Source organism: Gekko japonicus, unplaced genomic scaffold, assembly GCF_001447785.1.
Source record: "Gekko japonicus isolate JY-2015 unplaced genomic scaffold, Gekko_japonicus_V1.1 scaffold121, whole genome shotgun sequence".
Taxonomy (NCBI): domain Eukaryota; kingdom Metazoa; phylum Chordata; class Lepidosauria; order Squamata; family Gekkonidae; genus Gekko; species Gekko japonicus.
In genome coordinates this window covers 1,743,662-1,767,203 of record NW_015174275.1, presented here as the reverse complement: position 1 = coordinate 1,767,203, position 23,542 = coordinate 1,743,662, and the positions used below count along the sequence as shown (strand labels likewise).

General features: G+C 43.3%; 1 protein-coding gene across 1 annotated transcript; it reads right to left on the bottom strand.

The window, feature by feature from the left end:
• Positions 1–396: 396 nt before the first annotated feature.
• MSGN1 (mesogenin 1) lies at positions 397–933 on the bottom strand. Its single transcript, XM_015423770.1, has one exon. It carries the CDS (start codon positions 910–912, stop codon positions 397–399), a length of 516 nt encoding a protein of 171 aa, XP_015279256.1. The 5' UTR covers positions 913–933.
• Between the last annotated feature and the right edge of the window lie 22,609 nt (positions 934–23,542).

The following is a 23,542-nucleotide window of genomic DNA, read 5'->3' as shown; positions in this document are numbered from 1 at the left end:
ATAAGAAAGATTATCAAGAAGAATTTTGGTCTATAAATCCTGTCAGAATCAACATTGTAGAAATGGTTTCTGATTCCAGCAACATAATAAGAGCCATGCTGGATCCGACCAAAGCCTATCAAATCCAGCATTCTGTTCACACAGTGGCCAGCCAGCTGGATGGATTCTGAATCATCTGAGGTATTCCTTCTTTGCTGCATCCAAAAAACCAACGTCCTCTTTAACTCTGTTGTCATACATCTCCTCATAGCAGAAAAAAAAAATCTTCTGTGGAATAAGTTCATTGTTATCCAAAATGAAAGTTTTTGTCCTTTTCCTGTGGGTGTGGATGAGGGGTGGGAAGAGAACCTGATGCTTCTCTGTCTGAGAAGAAGGATCTTCAACTTCCAAGTCTCCTCAGGGCATCTGTGCCTGTTTGACACTGTTCAGCAGATCTGTGAGCTCACCGATATACTTGATGGTGTATTTCAGCGTCTGTATCTTGGTGAGAGGCTGCCCTCTTTGGCTGTAGATAGGAGGCAGATAGTCGCGCAGAGTGTGCAGTGCTTCAGCCAGGGCCCTCATTCGCAGCTTCTCTCTTTCGCTGGCTTTTCTTCTGCGCTGGGCAGACATCCTGACTTTGGGACCCTTCTGGCCCTTGCCCTGTCCAGGGTTTGGTAGATAGATGGCAGGAAACTCCACCAGGGTATAGCCCATCAAGCTATTGCTGCTGTCACTCCTGCTGCTGCTGCTGCTGGCACAGGGCACCTCCACAACAACCGGACAAGGAGAGGATGAGAAAGATTCAAAGGAAGGAGATGGAGACAGACTCTGAGGAGATGGGCACTGTCTCAGTACCATAGTTCCTGCATTGCTCTTCCAGTCCCATGAAGAAAGGAATGGGGAATTCTCAGAGCTCATTTTTTCTTCCATGCTCACCAAAGTCTCTTGTAATCTGTCCTCTCTGGAACAAGAATTTGGAAGAAAGAGGCAATTCCTGTCAGCTGCCAGCAAAAAAAAAAAAAAAGCCTGTGGTCTCAGTCTAAAGAGACCCTTTTATGAGGAGGCAGGGGTGGTGTAAGAAGAAGTGACAGAATGGGAAATGGTGTCAGGGTGTGGAGAATTCAAAAGGATGCAAGTGCTAGGATGGAAAATGAACTCTCAATGTGTTACCTTCTTCTCTATGATAATTATCAACCCTCAGCTAAAATTCATTTAACTTAACAGGCAACAGTGAGAAGGGGGGGGGAGGATTATCATCTTGTAACGAAAACCTGATTGAGCCTTCTTATCTACATTTAACAATGCCCTGGGGAATAACTGACACCAGGAAAGGAAACAAAGAAAAAACAGGCCACGGGTTCAATACCCAGGTCTGAATTTTACTTGGCAGAATTAGAGTCGAAGTGGTCATGAACTGAAAAGAAAAAAGAAGACTCCTATTGTGTAAAATTGCTTTTAAGTAAAATACTGTCCACTATAGCCAAGGGGAGGCACATCATCTCCTATGAGGATCCCACATGCTCCACTTACCAAATACAGCCGAGAAATACAACAATGTTAGAGTCCAGTGGCACCTTTAAGACCAACCAAGTTTTATTCAAGGTGTGAGAAATACGTAATATTCCAGAGTTTGCATCTGAGTTTTATGTTGGTTGGGGATAATTCAGACTATAAACTTAGAACATGTCTGAGAACATTGTTTCCCAAAATGCATTTTCAAAATATTTAAATGTTCCATTGTGTTAGTTTTTTAAAAGAAACACAGGTTTAAAAGTCTTATGTAACACTTAAAGAATGTTTTAAAAAATAGTACATAATGCAAATTTGTGGACCTCTTTTTTAAAAAATAAAGTTTTATTTGATAAAAAAGGGGAAAAGGAATAAATCCAGTACAAATAAAGAACTAAAATACAGGACACATATTACAGCGCTATTATAAACATCAGATATACAGACTCAAAATTATCTTCTTTTAAAAAATCAGTGTTCCAAATTTATCAGACATATGGCCATGTCATAAACAAGCTCATTTACACAAACAAATACACTCTGCTAATTTTTCTAACCCTCCTTCTTTGGAATTATATTCTTCTTCCCATTTTGAGCAGATGTTAACCTTGCAGATGTTACAGCATTGAGAACAAATTCATGAACATCCTTAGAAAGGAAATCTTTGGACTTCTGGAAATGATAGTAAAACTGGTTTAAGTTAGGATGTATATTCCCTAAGGGTGTTTTCATAAGCAATATTAACTGCAGACACAATTGTTTTTGCTAAGTACACTTGAAAGGAGACTCTGTGCCAGAGTGCCAACCGCTCCAGGTGGGGCCCAGAGTTCTCCCAGAATTGCAACTAATCTCAAGACTACAAAGATCAGTTCTCCTGGAGGAGATGGCACCTTTGGAGGGTGGACTCTGTGGCATCACACACACACACCCCACTGAGTTCTCTCCTCCCATACTCTGCAATCCTCTGGCACCCCCCCTCCCAAATCTCCAGGAATTTTCCAAACCAGATTGGCAGCCTTACAAAACACACTGAGGTTATGCTCTGTCATTTGCTAGAGCTTCACCCCACATGACGATGTCGCTTCTGAGTTGTATCAGCAGCAATGCCATTGTGCTGGAGATCCCAGCACAATGCCACGTTTCACCTGGGCATTCCCTCCCACCCCTTTGCTCAGCAGCGGCAACCAACAGGATATAGGGACAGCAGATCCCCATCCTTAGCTGGAAATTGGCAAGCCTAAGTATTTCCAACATCGAAAGTAGCGGTCTGAATGGCAGGAGAGCCCCAGGGTGCGAAGAGCTTTAAAGGTGATAACCAGCACTTTGAAAGGGTCCTGGAAGCAAATAGGTAACCAGTGCAATTGACTCAGTGCTGGAGGGATGTATTCCAAGAAGCTGGCATGCAGGGTTACAAGTGAAAGGGCCTTTAGATTTAACATGAGTGCGTAGGGAGGACAGACACCAGTCCAATATTGCCATGAATCAATGTTCCCTGTATTCTGTGGGTCCACCTAGACCCACCTATCCATCTCTGCGTTACAGGTTCTTCACTTGCTATGCTTGGGGGGCAAGGTGATATCAGGGAGGTATAGGGAAGCCGCTCTGAGCCTACTTCACCGGAAAGGGCGGGGTATAAATCCAATAAAGCCAGGCAGGCAACCTTTCCAGAACTTCTGAAGCTGGGAGCAAAGGCAGGGAAGATGGGGCATGCTGTGCCAATGTCACTTGGATATGATATCACTGGATATGATATCACTGTGTCGGGTGATGGCTCTAGTAATTTCCCCAATTACTATGGTATATATCATAGAAACTTGGGGGAGGGGGATTCCTAGAGTGTCAAGTTGACATCACTCCTGGGTCTTCATCCAGAAGTGACGGTTCTATATCAAGTGTTGCTTCCCTTCCCATGTCCTGCCCTCAAATGGTCCTACCTGGAAACCTTAAGAAGGGATCATCCATGGCCTCCAGAGATGTAAAATTCCTCTCCCCAAACCCCACAGCTGTTCACTGGTGATATTGCCTTGGCAACTTCTGCCTAGGGTTAGATCTTGCCCTAGATCATTCTGGGACGTTTTGTCCTGCAATCTTGCTGCTGTCTTAGCTATGGCATTGTCATTTACTAGGCAACATTTTAACAGCAGCACAACTGATTGATTTGGGTAACAGGAAAATAGAAGGGAAAGCATGGACTCTTATACAAATTAGGCATCTTCTGTAAATGAATTCATACCTAATGGGAGTGCATGAATATTCACTTTGGACAAGTTAGTGCTGGATCAATTTTACTGCACAATAAAAACATTAAATATTATTTCTAGGACCGCCTTCTCTTATACAAACATACCCACTCATTCTGGTCACCTTGGAGGCTCTGCAGTGGTTGCCCTCACCATCTGAGGCTAGACAGGTGGTGACCCGAGAGAGGGTCTCCTCCAGTGTGGCCTCAAAACTTTCGAACTCCCTCCCTGGGGAGATTTCTTTGCCTCCCTCTATCGGTGTCTTTTGCCAGCAGGTGGCATACCCCCAAAAACAGATTTTGGCCCTCCTCCTAACGTTGTTTGTTTATGTGTTTTAATTGCATTTTATATTTTAATTGTATTATAAGTGTATAGGTATTTTAACGTTTTTATGTTTGCTGCCTTGTTGGCCCTGATTGGGTAAAAAAACAGCATAAAAATGTTTTAAATAAATAACATACTGTAAACCACAGGAAAAAATTCCAGAGACAGTTGTTCTGTTTTCCTGGTCTGTGTTTTAAGGCATTTTAAAAGATAGATATAAAAATCATTCTTTGAGTCTCTCAATTTCCTCTGTCTCATAAAAATCTAGGGAAAGTCCCTTTTGTCATTCAGCACTTTCATAATGTTGACAGTTTTTTGAGTTATGGCTCTAATATCATAGGTATGCTCAGTGACAGTTTAAAAACGATGAAGGCATTTTCTGCCTGAATGATAGTTTTGTTTTTCTCTGCTGTAATTTATTCAGAAGTCTGAAAGTCTTCATCTGCTTTGTATAATGAAGAGTTCCTTAGACATATTTCCGAATATATAATTAGAGACTAAAGCTCTCTCTCTCTCTCTCTGTATGTGTGTGTGTGAAATTATATTATTAAATAGGTTTCTCCTTGAGCAACTGTTGGCAATTTTCTTATGCAAAACAAAGTGGATAGTATCACAGAATAGTTTGTTTCATCACCTTCATATTCTGAAGAAGTGTGGCACGCACATGAAAGCTTATACCCAGAATTAAACTTTGTTGGTCTTAAAGGTGCCGCCAGACTCAAACTTTGTCCATATTCTTCTACGGAATGAGTTAAAGCCCAAGAGAGAAAAATCTTACCTGATACAAAGTGGTTAACTTCAGTCAAGATAGCAGAGCTACTTCTGTCCATTTGATTGTTAGTCTAGCTTGAATCCTTGTACACTCTAGATCTATCTTTACTAGCTAGACTTGCCAACCTCCTGGTGGGACCTGGAGTTCTCCTGGAAATACAACATATTTCCAGACTGCAGATCAGTTCCCCTGGAGAACCTGACAGCCTTGGAGGGTGGATTCTTTGGCACAACATCCCTGCAGAGCTCTCTCCCATCCCAGACTCCATCCTCTCATAGGTATTTCCCAACCAGGAGTCAGCCATATCACACCCCTAGGTGCATGTCTTTCTGATTATATATATCCGAGGGCTACAAAATAAATAAAGCTGCTACATTTACAAACCAATTTATCCTCTAGATATTAAATTACTATTTCAGTTTCCAAAATCATTATCTAGAATGCATTACACCTATTCTTACAACTCTATGCAGTATATCCTAGAATCAGTTTACAAATTCTACCCAGTTTTTCAGCATCCTTAAACTTTTGATACGCCAATTAATCCGGACAGCTCTCGATCTATTTAGTCTCTTTTGAGAAAGTGCCTTTTGTTGTACCAACGTTGTTAAAAATGAATTATGCCACTGTAACTATATTCATTCATTTTATTTAGACTATTTCTAGGCCGCCTCTTCTGTTCAGTGCAGTTTACAATTAAAAACCACAGGAGGAGGAGGAGGAGATTGGATTTATACTCTGCCCTTCACTTGGAGTCTCAGAGTGGCTTACAATCTTCTTCCCTTCCTCTCTCCACAACAGACACCCTGTGATGTAGGTGGGGCTGAGAGAGCTCTTTGAGGATGGCTCTTGAGAGTACAGCTCTGAGAGAACTGTGGTTTGCCCAGGGTCATCCAGCAGCTGCATGTGGAGGAGTGGGGAAATAAACCCGGTTCTCCCAGATCAGAGTCCGAGCTTCTAACCACTACACCAAACACACACCATTAAACACACACAAGATTAGAAATAAGCAGAATTTAAAAGTACCCATAAAACAGAAGCAGACCATCAAAAAGCCATTAAGAGGAAACCCCTAATTAAACACCTGGATATAAAGATATGTTTTTACCCTGGCACCTTAAAGCAAGTAAAATAGGTGCTAGGTTAGCCTTCAGGGGGAGGGCATTCCAAAAGTGAGGTGCCTCCTTGCCGAGGCCTTGTCAAGGCAAATACCTGTAATCCCTTAATAACGGTCACCATTCGCCTAAGCGCACCAGCAGACAGCCTGCTGAGCTTGCTGGAGTAGGTAGTGGGCTGGGCTTTGGATTTTCCAAGACTGATGGTTCTCAGGGACTTCAATGTCCATGCCAATGCTGCAGACTCCCTGCAGGCTGCAGTCCTGGTGCCTTCCATGGCGGCACTAGGACTCTCCCTGAATTAGGGTTACCAAGTACCTACCTTCGAATCGGCGGGGGACACATGGTTCCCGGCCGGAACATCCCTCAGTGGAACACATCCCCGCCGTACCATGCTGTCGCCCAGACATGACGCCAGCACGCTGGGCACGTAGCTGGGCGACGCTCTGGCAATGGTATGTTGATGGTTGGTTTGGAAGGAAATAGGGTTGCCGCCTCTGGAGATTTGAGGGGTGGAACCTGGAAGGGGGTTTTTTTTTAAGAGTGGGGTTTGAGGAGGGGTGAGACCTCAGACAGGTACAAAGACTCCCCCCTCCAAACCAGCCGTTTCCTCCTGGGGAACCACTGTTGCCAATCTCCAGGTGAAGGCTGGAGATCATTCAGAATTACAACTGGTCTTCAGATGGCAGAGATCAGTCCCCCTGAAGAAAACGGTAAGCTCTGAGGTCACCACAGCAAATTGACACTAAGTGCCAAAGGCCAGGGCACCGGCCCAGAGTCTCTTTCTAGAGCTATTTCCACAACGGGCCTTATTCCTAGTAAATAAATAAAGCAATAAGGTCTCTGGACCACAAGGAAGGCTTATGCCTGACCCAGAAGACATTGCATCTGAAACCATCTTGCAGAACTTAGAGCTCATATGCCCAACTACCACATATGGCAAAATGTTGCCTTATTAATACTAGAGAACTAACATCTGTTTGGAGGGTGGGGAGGGTATGTCCTTCCCCATTTGCAAGGAGAGAGATGCTACTAATTTGCCATCTCAATAGCTTTCTCTTGAAGAACTAGATTACCCCAAAAATCTAGATCCATGTGAAGTCACAAACTGAGTGTGTGTGTGTATGAGTGTGCATGAATTTCTTCCTTCTGCCCTGCCCTCGGTTCACATTTGCTTATTGTAGGCACAAGGCTTTCTGATGTCAGCTGGGGCAGACACCTTGGATGCCTCTTCAAGTGCACCCATTTACACTGCTTCGGTTATACATGTTAACTAGGCATGATCTGGGAGATCAGTGATTAAGACCTCCCTTTTTTCCACCATAAGGCTAAAAGAAGCCATGAGTGGTGACCTTTGAAAACAGGACCGTAGTACCAGATGCAAGATAATCTTTCACCCATTTTATTTTCCTGATTCAAACTGTTGCATTGGGAAATAGCAGCTCCAGGTTGGGGGTAGCGGTGGTGGATGTCATAGGGAAAACAGCCCAAGGAAAGGCTAGCACCTCACCTCCATAGCTCTAATCCCTCCATGGCTGTTTTTAACCTTTCTAGGGGAAAAAACAAGAGGAGACCATATGATGCATCTCATGGGTCAAGTCTAAATTCAGCCCTTAAGACTGGGCAGCCTAAGTGTAAGGGCCATTTGATTTCAGTGAGAGAAACAGAATGGGTAAGGGGATTATTTGCCACACAATAACTTTGGTTTATTAAAGTCTGTTTAGGGTTGCCAACTTCCAGGTGGCACATGGAGATCTCCCAGAATGACAACTGATCTCCAGAATGCAGAGTTCATTTCCCTTGGAGAAAATGGCTGCTTTGGAGGATACAGCCCATGGCAGTATGCCTCGCTTAGGTCCCTCCCCTCCCCAAACACTGCTCTCCCCAGGCTTCATCCCCAAATCTCCAGAAATTTCCCAACCCAAAGCTGGCACCCCTAAGTCTTTTCCATAGGTGACATTTTTCCTGTCATCAAGAGTGTTAGACTAGGATCTGGGAGACCCAGGTTCCCTACTCTGCCTTTGGGCCAGCCATTCTGTCTCTCAACCTAACTTGCCTCACAGGGTTGGTTTGAAGATAAAATGGAAGTATGGAGAAGGAAGGTTGTAACCCACTCCAGATTCCAGTTGAGGAAGAAAGCAGCATATAAATATTTATAAGTGAAATGAGTAAACTAGTTAAGGACTGCAGCGTATCTCCTACTAGGATCCTCAGTCGATAGCAAATGCCCCACAGGTGGACATTATTGACAACACCGAGGTCTTGTGCAGATGCTGTTTTCCAGTCACTTACTTGCAAGATCAGGGCCAATATGCTCTCTTTAAACCCCTCAATGTGAACATTTGATCCTCCCTAAAGTGGCAGTCCCAAGGGACTGAGATATGACAGCAACTTCCCAATTCATTAAGACAACTGGCCTCTAATCAACCAGCTTCCTAGATGAAAAAAGGGCCCCATGTGCTGAATTTACACCTACCCACCTTTTAAGTACAGATTTTACGACTTCGGCCTTTTCCAGCTGATATTAGGGAGGGCCTTTTTAATACCCTTGTTAACAGAAGTTGAAAGACGATTATACTGTGTGGTTGGTCTTTAATGTTCTGCTTCCCATCTCAGCAAGAAAAGGAAGAAGGGCAAGAGATGGTATGGACTACTGGCTGGCCTTTATTATATGATCAGAAAAGAAAACCCTTGTGGAAAAACAGATACTTCATCAACCACAATTGTAAAACACCAGGATTAAAGGAATATTTTGTATTTTCAATTCAGCACCTTAATTCAGACTTCAATCCAGCACCTTAATTCAATCTAAATTCTACAGTAATGCTTAAATCTATAACATATACATTCAATGGAAATACCAGATATTACCTAGCCTTCAAAAAACCTGGCACAGACATGCTTGTTTGTGAACTAATCACTCAGTGGGGTTTACCTGTGCTTAAAGATGCTAGTATAGAATAGAAATGCTGGATTTGCCTATTTGGAAGCAAATCATATATTTATTTATTTTATTCATGTCTATCCTCTGTTTCTCCCCAAATGGGGACCCAAAGCTAAAGTTGCCAGCCTCCAGATCTCCTGCTATTACAATTAATCTCCAGAAAACAGAGATCAGTTCCCCTGGAGAAAATGGCAGCTTTTTGCAGGACCTTCTACTGTTCTGCAGGGCCGGCAAAATGGAGCTGTTCCGCCAGGCCTTCAGTTGAGGCAGTGGGTGTCTGTTTTAGTTGGCCTCTCTGCTCTGGCTCCCAAACTGCTGAAAGGGCCCATTTGATTCCACCTGTGGCTCTAACAGATATGAGATTCTCACTACCTGTATGCATTTTTTATTGTTTGTCGTTTTAACTGATTTTAATGTGATTTTATTGTAATGAGTCTTGGACTTGGGCGGAATAAAAATCTCAAAAATAAATAAATAAAATAAAACACTTAAACATTTTGATGAACAATCCAAAATATAAGTGGCTCCTTTGTTACTTTGAGGAATCAGAGCCAATGATTTAAGCCTAGCTAAATAGTGACATTTTGGTAAATAAATTAGTCTGGTTCATATATGCCATATTCATCACTTCATAGGGATCCCAAGTCCCCCCGGATCCCAAGCCCGTTCCCCGGTGCCGCCGGATCGGGCCCCGGGGGGAATTCCACCCCGATGTGCGTGTCACCCGGAAGTGACGCAGGCACGCAGGGGGCGGGGCCACGGCCATACAAGGGAAAACCATAGAGTTTTCCCTTGTATGGCCGTGGCCCCGCCCCCAGCATGCCCAGCATGCCCACGTCACTTCCTAGTGATGCGCACGCCAGGGAAAGGGTTCCCCCTGGGGCCCAATTCCGCCGCGGCGGAAATCGGGCCTCCAAAGCGGGGTTTTCCACGCCCCCCAGCCCGATTTGGCAGCCCTAGATGTTTTCCCTTGTATGGCCGTGGCCCCACCCCCAGCGTGCCTGGCATCCTCCCATCACTTCCAGGTGACGTGCGTGCACACAAGACGCTGGCCGGGAGCCCCCTGCTCCCAGCGAAGATACACTTGGCAACCCTATCACTTCATGAGTATGTCATTAAGCCAAAAGCTTGTGTGTTTGTACCAGAATTCCAACACTATAGCTTGGGGGTCCTCAGAGTGGCACCCATGCCCACCGCAGCACCTGCCCACCAAGTGTTTTCAGAAAGTAGGTGGGACAAAGGGGAACTCCAGCAGGGCTTCTGATTGGCCATTGGAGATCTGATTGCCTGGGCAAATTAAAATTATGTTGTTTCAGTGGAAGCTACCACCACCACAATGTTGTTCTGATTCTCTCTTGCACTGCTCTTTCCCAGTGTATACTTAAAACATTGCTCCTCTTGTCCCCTGGGCTCCCCCTGTGTGTATGTGGGGGGGGGGCACTCTGCCTCCTACGGGGACTATTTTGTGGTTGACTCTGTCTTCCACAGCAGCTGTTTTGTGGTTGTGCCGGCCACCCTGTGTCAGAAATTCAAAGGCACCTACAGGCTCAAAAAGGTTGGAGACCTCATCTGGAGCTAGAACTTTCCCCCTCCCCAATAATTTTTATTTTGATGACAGACACAAGCAAGCAAACAAACAATGTGAGAATCTCTCCATCCCTTTGAATTTTCTGTTATGTTATCCATACATCTCAAATGTAATACTGTTCCATGCTGTTCACAAATTATATCATCAACAACAACAAAAATAAAATAGGTATATATGCATGTATGAAGCAGCTGTAAAAACTTTGCTACAATTCTATGCCGGAATGAATGTGAAATCCTCATATAAATTTGGACCCAAACCTTGTTTTCTGCTGCCATACATTACTTTTGCCAAGGGAATGGTTTTTTCAAACCAGTCCCCACCCCCCTTCATTACAGATCTCACAATGTCCCCAAGGATCAGAATTTTGGGGAGCTCAGTGGGGTGCAGAGGAGGGGAAAGGAGGAAAGTTTTGCTTAGCTGAGCTCCGTTAGCTGATGGTACTTTGAATCCGGTCCATAGATACTATATACAGGTTTTCTGATGAATGTACATTTGATGTGCATGTGTCAAGAAGCTACCAAGTAGGGATTTGGTAATATAGGAAGTGGCTCCAGACTTTCAGTAGGTCTTCCTAGAGCAGCAATGACATGATTTTATGCTGAATGCTTTTGTGTATTTAAAAAACAAAACAAAACTATTTTCCTCATAGCTGTCCCCACCCCTGGGGGTTATTGCTCTGTAAATGATTCATTTAAAAAAAACAAAAAGCATGCTCCTACATTTGTGAGTCATCAATGTTTTTACCCTGACATTTCATATTTACAAAGCTTATGCTCAGAATAACGAAACGGTCCCATTTTTCTGCCTGCATCTCAGAGGCAATCTTGTCAGTTTTGCAAACTACATGACAGGCTGTTTTGGCTTTAGAAGCACTGTTCCCAAGTCAGACAATACAAAAAGGGGGGGGGACTTGATTAGCTTTCCAAAACAGATCAAAAACACTGTTGCACTCACCTGTAACTGTTGTTCATCGAGTGCCTTCTGTGCAGGTACACACTAGGATTGCGCTCGCACATGTCAGCCACCGAAGGACTTTTCTAGGAAACTCTTGAGCTGAACAGAACTTCAAGGGAAGCCCCTCCCAAGCACACTAGCAATTGTTTTCCCGCTTAAATTATCACAAACTCCAAGGAGAGACACCTCCTACTCCTTCAGTTCTCCTGAGCCCCCACAGGCCCTAAACATAATATTCCTGGCATTGAGAGCTCACAGCAGGGCAGGAGAGAGGAAGTGTATGCCTGCGCAGAAGACAGCTGAATGAACAATAGTTACAGGTAAGTGCAGCACTGTTTTTATCTTCAGTCTTCTGTGCAGTCCCACATTGGGAGACTAGCAAGCTCCTTACCTTGGACCCGGGTGTGATGCTCTTACTGAAAAATGGAATGCAACACCACTTTTCTAACCACTGTATCCCTTTTAGCACTAACTCCCACTGCGTAATGCTTGATGAAAGTATCAGACGATGACCAAGTCACAGCTCTACAGATCTCGGTCAATGAGACACCGTGGGAAAAATCAGCAGATGAAGATAGGGCTCTCATGGAGTGGGATTTGATGCCAAATGGACACCATTGTTTCACCTCTTGGTAGCATAACTTGACAGTGGACACTATTCACCTTGAAACCATCTGTGAAGAGGCTGCCCTACCTTTAGACAGGCCAGAATGACAGAGAAAAAGCCTCGTGGACTTACAAAAAGGGTTTGTTCTATGCAAATTAAACAATAAAGCTCTTCTAACAACTAGGGAGGTGAAGACTCTTTTCTGCCTTTGATGTGGGATTCTGGAAAAAAGAACTAGTAGGATCATATCCTGTGCTAGAGAGTAACCACTTGAGGTAAAAATTGAACAGTAGGTCTAAGAACCACTTTCTTTGAATGAAATGTAATAACTGGGGGGTCAGATCGTAAGGCTGCCAGTGGGAGGCTTTGGAATCGACTGATGATGCTCGTGATGCTTGGTCTTCATTCTAGCCTTTTTCACTGGTGGTTTAGAGGCGCATCTCTTAGGAGACTTCAAAGGCAATTTTCAAAGTCTCTTAGGAGACTTCAAAGGCAGAGTCAGGTTGGAATCGAGCACGAGGCCAACGGAACCGACGCATTGGATGGTGGGCCATAACGATCATGCTAGGCAAGAGACTTTGCCGTTAGGACTGAGATAATTCATTCTGGGCAGGTAGCTTCATTGCTGGCCTTCCAGAGCAAGATAGGGCTTTCTCCCATAAATCAGCTTTTAGCCAGGCTGCATGATGGGCACAAGTCTTAGGCATAGATTGGAGGCAAAACTTAAAGGTCAAAGTGTTGTGCCCTTCACCCAAACACACGTGCTCATCAGATCTAGTCATTTTTGTCCCACGCTGGAGACATGTTTTGAAAAGTGCCTTCTGAAACATACTAAAGCAACTAGTATTGCTCAGAAATAAAGATTTCCTCAAACAACGATGAGAAGCTAAGAATACGTCCTCACTTTGAGGTGACTTGTGCTTGTGAAAGATGAACTTAGGGAGTGGGGTCCCCTCCCTTTAGAGCTGATAACTGTTTAAGCAGGAAAACAGTTAGAGTTGCCAGCCTCCAGGTGGGGCCTGGGGATCTCCCGCTTTTACAACTGATCCCCAGCTGAAAGAGATCAGCTCCCCTGGAGAAAATGGCTGCTTTGAAGGGTGGACTTTATGGCATTGTACTATGCTGAGGCCCCTGTCTATCCATTTGGCTTGAATGCATCCCTGGACTTGGCATGTTATTTATGAACATTTATAAATGGTTAGTGTATTCTAACTTACCTGTATCTATGGATAATTGTCATAGGAGTTGGTGAATTTTGTACTTATTTATGAGTAGTAACAGGATCAGTGTGGAAAAAAACAGACCAGCAGGATATAATGCCTACATAGAATCCACTTGCTAAGGCATTCAGCAACCATAGCCCATTGAAGAACATAGCTGTAAGCATAGCTTTATGATGAAGTGGTGAGTGTCTTTATTATATACTTTAATATTAACAATCATGTATGTGGAGTATTAATGAATAATAATGAAAGTGTACTGTAACAGCTGTTGTACTTTTTAGAATCAACAGTATATTGTCAATACGTCACCAAGAGAAATCAATTGTTGAAGAAGAAGAAGAAGAGATTGGATTTATACCCCGCCCTTCACTTGGAGTCTCAGAGCGGCTTACAAACCCCTTTCCCTTCCCCTCCCCACAACAGACACCCTGTGAGGTGGGTGGGGCTGAGAGAGCTCTGACACAAACTGCTCTTTTTCAAGGACAGCTGTGCCAGAGCTTGTGACTGACCCAAGGTCACATCAGCAGGTGCAAGTGGAGGAGTGGGGAATCAAACCCGGTTCTCCCAGATTAGAGTCCGCACACTTAACCACCACACCAAACTTGAAGGACAGTTTATGTAAGGTTTCATACTATTTTTATTCTTATCTACATTATATATTTATACACTGTTAGATATAGTTTTTAAATGAGATTTGTATTGTTGTATTTGATAAGGTACACCTCCAGAAGAAGATCATTTTCGAAACGGCACATTATTCCGGAGACCACCGTCTACTACATTCACTATTTATATTTCTGTTATTGTATATTATGATTTATGAATATATTATTAAGCGCTAAATTGTCACAGTTCTTTTCCGTTTTTCATTTGTCTCATCACTGTGCCCATTCTTGTAACTATCCACCTCCAAAGTCTCCAGGTATTTTCCAACCCAGACCTGGCAACCCTAAAAACAGTTGCTAGAGTACTCGGAAGGGGAGGGGCTCCCCCGGAAGTTTTATTCGGCTCAAGAGTTTGCTAGAAAAGCCCTCCCGTGTCTGGCCTACACAAGCGCAGTCCTAATATGTGCCTGCACAGAAGACTGAAGATGAATAAACCAAATCTGTAGCATATTGTCAGCCACAGTCTGGGGCCTGAGCTGTCAGAGTTGCTTTATTCAGGTGAAATGCTCCCAGTGTTTTCTGATTGGTCCCACCGCCAAATAGCAGCCATTCTGTTATAGTGTCCACCACTTGTTTTCAAAACTCCAAAAGCACCCCCATGCTTAACAAGGTTGTGGCCCCCTGAAATCAAGAAGTACCCACTCACACAAAAAGAGTGTTGCGTCATTGCTGCATCATTCAGTTCTCTGTCCTGGTCTTCTGTTAGGAATCTCCACCGAAGGCAGAAAATTTTACATCTCTGCATCAGATCATCACTCCTAAAGCACACATACTGGAGGGAAAACCTAGAATGCTGTCTTAAGTCGTTTGGTCAATGGAAGATCAATCAACCGAAGCTATCGTGTTTTAATTAGTGGAGATAATTTTAATGGTAGTAGAAAGTGCTGTCAAGTTATGGTCAACTTATGGTGACCCCACAGGGTCTTCAAGGCAAGAGACATTCAGAGGTGGTTTGCCATTGCCTGCCTCTAGCTCACAACCTTGGTATTCCTTGGAGGTCTCCCATCCAAATACTAGCCAGGGCCAGTGTTCCCTCTAAGCTGAGTTAGTGTGAGCTAGCTCAGTTTTTTACCCTCCAGTTCACAGATTTTTGTCTTAGCCCAGGAAGGATGGCTCCAGAACAAACTAATTTATGCAGTAGCCAGATTGCTCGCTCACAACTTTAATGCCATTAGCTCACAAAGCAGTATTTTTGCTCACCAGACTCCACAGCTTAGAGGGAGCATTGGCCAGGGCTGACTCTGCTTAGCTTCTGAAATCTGACAAGATTGGGGTAGGACTATCCATGTTAAGGCAAAATGTTAATATACAGGGGGGAATTGTAATAAGTAGGACTGAAACTTAAGAGCATGCTGTGTCTTTGCTGAGCTGTTTTGATAAGCTAGTGCAATATGGAATGAAAACATACACTCCATCTGAAGTGCACTCTTCCTTCAAAAGATAGCTTTTCCTTCTAAACTTCCTTGTAGGTTTTATTGGTTGCCTTAAAACCCTGTTAATTCTGTTGGGGGTGAATTTGTAACCTGATGGCATGTTTTTGGAGGAATGCACAGAGAAGTGGTTCTAGAACTTTTCCCTCATGGGACATTATTTACTAATGCACAGTGGCAATGTCTCCTACCACCACTTACAGCTTTATTTCTGTAAACAAAAAAGCACCCCTAGAGCAAAGGTTATTTTAGCAGAGCTAGCTAAATTAGCAGAGTTTTCTCCCAAGATTATGAGGTCATAGTCTTTCAAGCTTCCTGAAGCAGGCATGAGGAAGGCTGATTTCAACATTCACAATCATCTGATTGTGTTGGAACACAAAGGATCCCAGAATTACCATTCTGGGTTCTGAAACAGAATTAAGAATGGCCAAAATGCCTTGTCATTCATGCAATGGGAAGCTGCCGTCAGTCTTCTAAGTCTTTTTTTTTTTACTTTTATTTTTGGATTAACAAGTTCAACATTTAACAATCAACCATCAGATCCATTTCTTTTAACTCCTCCCCCCCCCTTTTGATGGCTTCCCGCAATGCTTCTCCCTGCCCACAAATAGTTTCACATTTCAAGGTAACATTTTTTTGTTTACAGCTCTAACCTTAGTACATTTTGGTCCTTCAGTCTTCTAAGTCTTGATGCCATTTCACTCAGGGTTCCACCCAGCCACAAACCCAACCCCCCTGCCAAAACTGAGGTTGACCTGAATTTTGGCATCATCATATCTAGTGGTTAATGAGACATTTTTCTCATTATACAAAGAAACTCTCACATAGTTGCATTTAACTGGCCACCAAGTTTTTTTTTACTCACTAATGTCAGTGCTGGCGACTGGGAAGAGAAAGACAGTGCTGAACTTTGGTTTCCTTGACTTGATCTGTCAGGCTCTGATGCACATATTTATCAGGCAATGGCAGGCAATTGTAGCTCTCTTATTCACCAAAGGTCGGAAATGAAATCATGTATACAGATACATCTGTCTTCCAGAGATCAAAACATACCAATAACTGAAATCCACCAGAGGCACAAGTACAATATAGTCTTACTAAACTGTGAAAAGGAACTGGGGATGGGGACAGGGGTGAAGTACACTAGAACCTACTACAGGAGCAAAGGCAAACAAGCCAGGCTGTGTGTATGCATTCTGGAGTATCAGCCCTGGGAACTGCAGAGATCTGCTTGTAAGTATGTGAACAATGCTCGCAGGAGTGAGAAAGGTGGCTGAACAAGAAGTGAGGATTTAATATGCCTCGGGGTTTAGTCATACCGGCCACATGACCACGGAAAAAGTCTTCAGATAGCGGTGGCTCTTCGGCTTGGAAACAGAGATGAGCACCGCCCCCTAGAGTCAGATTTGACTGGCTTTCGAGCAAGGAAAACCTTTACCTTTATAGCCCTCCTATGTTTTATTACAGGTCCCCAGCACTGCTTGAAAAATCACATTCAAAGGACAGAGGATACTCTGAAGTGTCGCTCCTTGAGGCAAACTGCACAGAAGAACACACATGCATGCACACAAATGGAAGATGTGTTATGTGCGTCCACAACCTTTGAGAGCTCTTTCTATGGAGCTTACTGCCTGTACCTATGGTTTGGATCCACCAGAGATTCCTGCAGATTGGATTTATGTACACAGAACAGGACTGCCCTGCCTCCCCACTTCCATTCTGCTCATGGGGTAAAGCGGATTCCCAGGAGAAGCATGAGGGAGAGAACTGGATGCACTAAGAACGTGGGAAATCTATGATCCCATCTTCTGTACACAGAAGTCCTCCACGAGATCCAACACATTGTCTGTAGGATGGCTGCTGTGCATAGAATGTAACTACTATAAGTCATTCGTGCCCGTATTGGTGCTAAGAGCTGCCTATATAGCTTGCACTTGTATTTCACAATTTTCCACTACTGATTTTAAATACTTAGGAAACGGGACATGTGACAATAAGAAAGTGACAACGTATGGGCTCTAAATGTAGAAACATGCTGACTTACACGAGAATGTATATGCCGCAACTGATATTTTAAACATACGTTAGAAGCGATAATCCAACTGGAAGCAACTCATGCATTTGGTTTGCCATTAATATTGGTTCCTATAGCGCTTAACTTGAAGCAAATATATACATTTTCCATCATCAAAACATTATCTACAGATTTATGCCATGTACAATGAAGAATGTGGTTTTTGCGTAAATGCTGGAATTGTGTTGAGTTGTATCTCACAGCTGTTCCCCAGGAAGAGAGGATAAGATTTTTCTCCACCCTCCCCAGCAGCCTCTTACGGCAGTGATGCCATCTTGTGCACAACTGAAGTCCCGTTGAACACAGGCGAACCACTGAGTCAACATGCTCAGGATCTGGCTGAAATACACTTTCCAAAGTCCATTTTAAAGTTTCATGGGTTGTTCTTGAAAATATCTGATTTCTTCAAGACATTTCACCTGGTGTGTTTTTTTTTTAAAAAAAGGAAAGAGGATGCAGACATCAAAGGCTATAAATGTGACAAACTCTGAAATGCAAATCACCTGATTCAAACAGAACAAACCCCACATTAACACCTGAGTGTCAAAGGCTCAAATTAGGTGACAGAGACTAAAAAGAAAAGGCCAAAGACAACATCTTTATCGCTTGGTGGGATTTGTTATCTTCTCTATTTAGCTAGACAATTGCAAGGAAGTCTATTACTCAGAATTATTTCTCCATAAATTTGTCAGGTGATCCATAAATAAATTCGTAAAGGACATACATATTGTGGCTTCCTATTTATTTATTTGTATCGCCAAGAATTCAGTAGCTGCTTTTAGTTTCAACACAGCATATGTTAAAACCATAAAAACAATTTAAAAATTAAGACAGGCCAGCTAACAGAATAAAAGTTCAAATAAACCACAGATAGCAGTTAAAAAAAAATCAGAGCAAAAGGGATTTTAGAAAGTAAAATAACGTCAACTCCACTGCACCATTTCTCCCCTTGATTAAAACTGGTGGAGGTGAATCTCAATATTAGTTTAAAAGATGTACGTATACCTTTTTCAGTATCTGCTAGAACACTGGGCAGACATCCTCTGTACAACTGCAGAATACCCTGGTTGATTATGCCTTCCAGTATCCTTCCCTCCTCTTTGCCCGGTTTGTCAGGACTTGGAGATAGGGCCACGCTTTCTGGGCAATGGAGATGTTTCTGGAATTACTCATGACCTGCCACTTGTAACATTTGCTAAAACTCAGGATCCCAGTTCATCTTTAACTGCCCTTCTGGAGATGAGGCCACTGCCCATATATAGGCTGAAGGATGTGGGATTAGTAGATCAGTGTTCCTCACTCTACGGGGTAAGAAGGAATACACACATCCAACATGAACACTCAGGTCATGGTTTAGAGGCGCAAAGAGCAATGGCTTCCAGAGATTGGAGAAGGCCTGCATCTCAGGCGAATCCTTCCTGCATTAGGATTAGTATGAGCATTCTAGGAATTGCATTATTGTAATGACATCATGAGTGTATTTCAGGCAAAGATGATGGCACAATTATTCAAGAGGAATATGATACTCTACTGCATTGTACTGATCCTAAGGCTTGTGACCCTCTGTCGTATACCTGGAGTTCTTGCAGTTGGCTATGGCATTAATTTTAATAGCGAGAGCAGACCTTCAAATGCTATGTTCATGTATACCTACTTTCTCCATTGAAATGACAGGGGGAGTTGATAGAGCTAAGGTAGCTTCATGGATCCATAGGAATGCCCATACATCAACTTTATCACTGGGTCAAGGCACATATATCGTCAAAGAAGAAGACTGATTAAGACTGCATAATTCAAAGTGATCTCTTCCAGTTGCCCAGTGGGCTGAAGGGACAAGAGGATAACATTTTCTCTTTTTCTCAGCAGAACTGCACTTGTGGAAGAGAAAAGAGAGTTAGTTCACCATCTTGCCCTTCCTCACTCCAGCCCTTGCCCACAACCTGGGGAATGATCCTTCCAAAGATCAGGAAGGGCTGCAGAAACAGAAGGGAATGCAGGAATAGTCTGTGCTCCCTGCACAAAGTGGTAGGATACACATAACTTACATATTTAAGCCCAGCTACATGTTTCTTGTGTGTGTATGTGTGTGGAGGGGTGTCATGTGACCAACATGTCTTTCAACCAAGGTATCCCCAAAGTCAATAAACTCAAGTAGGGCCCCGGTCACATGGGCAGGAAAATGCGGGGGGGAGGGGGGAAGCGTGACTGTTTGCCCCGGAGCAAAATAACATGCAGCTGCGCGATCAGATGTCCCGTAGAGGTCCTGTGGTTAGTGGGGAGGTGTTGAGCACAGGACAATCCTAAGGCGCGGCAAAGAAGTGGCCTCTCTAGCAAAAGGCTCCGCGGGTTTAACCCCTTCCAGGGATACAGAGGAATGAAAACTGTGTCCTCTGTCCGGTCCCCTCCAGGAGGAGCTTCAGCCGGGCTGCCCTCCCGCCACGCCCCCCCTGCTGCCCAGTGCAGAGAGTTCCTCTCGAGCAGGCCGAGCCAGGAGTGTGTGGGGAGGTATGGAAAAGAGGAGGGGGCTGTGTTGTTTAAACGAAGTGTGCGCATGCGCCGTTGGGTGCTTGTGCGCATCCCGTGGAGACTTGGGGGAAAAAAACTTTTAGCGACAGGACATGGGCAGGATGCCACGACCTACCACCGGAAACGCAATCAGGCGCCCGGCCTTGCCCCGCGGTTTCCGGAAACTAGTACCTCGGAGGTACTAGTTTTTTACCCCGCACCTTCGGCGGGAAGCCTCGGGTTCGCCACGGGAGCGCTACGCTTCCCGGATGTGGCGCTGTGATCGTGCCCGAAAAATCCGCCTATCTTCCGTCTCTGTAGCGTGGCTAATGCTCCGTATGACCGCAGCCTAGATATGCCAAATTACTCTAAAATAACTCCATTCAGACCCTGGTAACCTCCAGCTTTTCCAGATGTTTCATGCATGTATAGCGGTATTGCAAAGACCTGCTAAGGCTTTCAGAAGAGCCTGTATCACCTTAAGCCTCCTAGCCAATATATGAGCAGTGATATAATTCCAAGGATCAACCCAATGCAGTAATTCCAAGGATCAACCCAATGCAGTATCAGGAGACCACGATTCAGCCTACATTCATAGCTGGCAGGCAAAAGACAATGCAAGATGTCAAGTCAAGTTTATTAATACGGTCAAGCGACCAGCCAAAATGCAAGATGTATAATTGCCAGAAAATCTGGTCTCATCCTTGACTGACTGGACAAACGTGAGTGTGGTATTAACTGTGGTAGCCCTCATTTGGAAGGAGAATTTCCAGGATGCTCTTAGTGGTCTGAGAGCTAATCAGGAAAATATAAAGATTCTTATCTTTTAAGTATAGGGTAAAATGTGTTCAGATTTTGAAAAAAGGAAAACAAAACCAATGTCCAGATACAGAGCTTGGGAAACACTAATGAAAATGTAAAGCCTTCATTGGTACATAATATCTTTGATTTTGAAGCAGCTTTCCTTCATTTTCTAGGCCTGAATTACACATTTACTCAAATAATATGCAAAATCCAGTTGTAAGGATTACCATTATCTCCTTGAGATACATCAACAGCAATATCCAGAGCTTGACTATACTGACAATCTACCCAGAAGTTGCTGTGAACAATTCTGGAATTGCCCTTGGGGTCCTTTATAGACCGCTGGGCACATATTCAGCCAAAGGAAACTGTTCCTATTAATAGAAGTTTGGGGAAATTTAATTGTTAATTTTTCATTTCCACAGAACCTTCCTTAGCTGCATGTTTCACAAAATAGAGATGTGCCGAGAAAAGGCTATTTCAGTAAAAAGTCTAATAAAAGGGCCAGATAGCGATTGTTTATTTTCACTTTTTAAAACTAAAAGGAAATCAGCTGATGCCTGGCATACCGTTCAGAAAAAGAACAATCATTTTATTTTCTAAAAATATGGCATATATTGGAGTGGGAAAATAATCTCTTAAAGAGAGCTTTCTGAAAGGCTTCTTGTTATAACCAGGAATAACTTGAATCCATCTCTGAGAACTCAGCAGTAGCACAGGGCTGTAAGGCAAGGTGGAAAGCGGCACAGCGAAAAAGATTAATGGGAACTGTTATCTCATGTCAAGGTAAAAATCTTTTCATGTCTAAAGAGGTGTTAAGCTCTGCTATTTTACATCAACAGATGAAAGGAAGCTCCATTTAGCAATATTACTAGATCTGTTGTAGGCTAGGTGCTACTGGTAAAACAGTAAAACACCAGTGGTAGATTTAGCACTTTGCCCCTCAGGAAACAAACACTCTGTGTCTCTAACACTGTTTAAATGTGTAGCTATTACTCATTTCCCACCAGTTTCCCTTTACCTCAAATACTAACAGTTCCATGACAAATAAAAAACATAACCAAATCATAATAAGGTTGGAACTCAGGCTCCCACAAATGGAACACCTTTACATAAATATTTTTAACAATGTCCTGCCAAGCAGACCTCTAAAAGGGAAATCCTCCAAGACAATGTGCCATGTGGCACAGAGGAGGGGGTTGTTCATGCAGCAAGGAGAACCGCTCAAAATTGGCCCCCTCACCCTTGGATAAGTGGAGCTCTCCAGCTCCAAGCAGGGACTTTGAGGGGTGGGCCTGCCGACCAAGATGGTAAAAGTCTCTTCCTAAAACTTACTGAGCATGGAAATCTTGATCCACCCCTATGCTTTCTATTAAAAATGGGGGCATACAGCTTTATGCTTCCTTGGTGATGCAATATCTTGACTTGACTCTAAGGCAAATTCGTCTTCTTTGAGCTAAAAGGCACTCTGTTAAAGAGTTTGTAAGCACTATGATTTTCTGTAGTAAGTTTCCATAGATGCATAATTTTCCAATGGATTTGAAAGGGAGTCTAAGCTATCTGATACTGCACCGAATTAACATGAAGACTGCCCTCAACGGTCTCAAGGTGCACAGTCTGTATACAGTAATCTAGTTGGAGGCACAAGGAAATGTCTTATGCAGTTTAATACATGCTTTTGACAACCTGATAAATTATGGCATAGTCCTTCCTACCTGATAAACCTGTGAATGGGCTGATTCTCCAGACTGAAGCAGATAGGTGCACATGTCCCTTCATACATCAATAAAAATCTTTCTTTAAAAAGATTAGGTATTAGAAAGAGGGCTTCTAGTCTTATCTTCTTCCTGTCCTGCTAATTTTCTGTAGCCCTGTTCACAAATTATAGTGAATGCATGTTGGTGTAGACTGCTCTTGATTTTTCTATGTGTGTAGAGTAATCCTCATGTTACCTTCAATGCATGCACAGATGAACATGTGACTGAAACCCCAACATTGATTCAGGCACTGGTCCCTGATTCCATTTGTAAAATGAATGTGTGTTGATTTTTTTCTTACGAACAGTATGCAGGATGTGTGTGTGTGTGTCCATTGTAAAATGTGAACAGGGCTAATGTGTCAGACTGTTGGGGAAACATTCCATCATGTCAACCCTTCACTATTGTAGTACAGTTTGCATTCAGATTAAATACCTGTATGAGAATGCAGCCTCAGGCCTCTATGGAAAACCAAAATAAGACCCACTGAGGAGTCTGAAGTTGCTAATATTACTGGCTATGTATTAAGGCATGAAGAGCAGCTAATTTTCGTAAAAGGAAGGCTGGACAACAAAGTTTTGTTAGTATGCTCTAAATATTTGTTACAATCTCGATATCCATTTGAAGGAACTGGTTTCTAGACCCAAGAGCTGTGGGAAAATGTGAACCAATGGAGCATACCTGCACTATAAATCAGTGTAAAACTAGGTTACCTGTCACTTTTCTCAAGGTATCCTACTTTTATAACAATGGAAATTCTCTACTACTAGGAGTATGAGTTTCAAGCACCACTTGTATAAATTTTCAAGCCCCAAGGGATAAGACAGGAGATAAGGGAGCAAATCACAAATTCCACTAACTCACAAGTGAAAAGTAAATAATAATTGTGGGATGCTACTGGGCATTGAATGCTTAAGGGCTGATTTACTCAACTATGTGTAGGTCCTACACATAGTTGAGTAAATCAGCCCTTAAGCATTCAATGCCCAGTAGCATCCCACAATTATTATTTACTTTTCACTTGTGAGTTGAATCCAAAAGCTGGA

Bases quoted from the DNA above. Each gene is read 5' to 3' on its own strand.
- MSGN1 (XM_015423770.1), bottom strand. From the start codon at position 912: ATGGAAGAAAAAATGAGCTCTGAGAATTCCCCATTCCTTTCTTCATGG.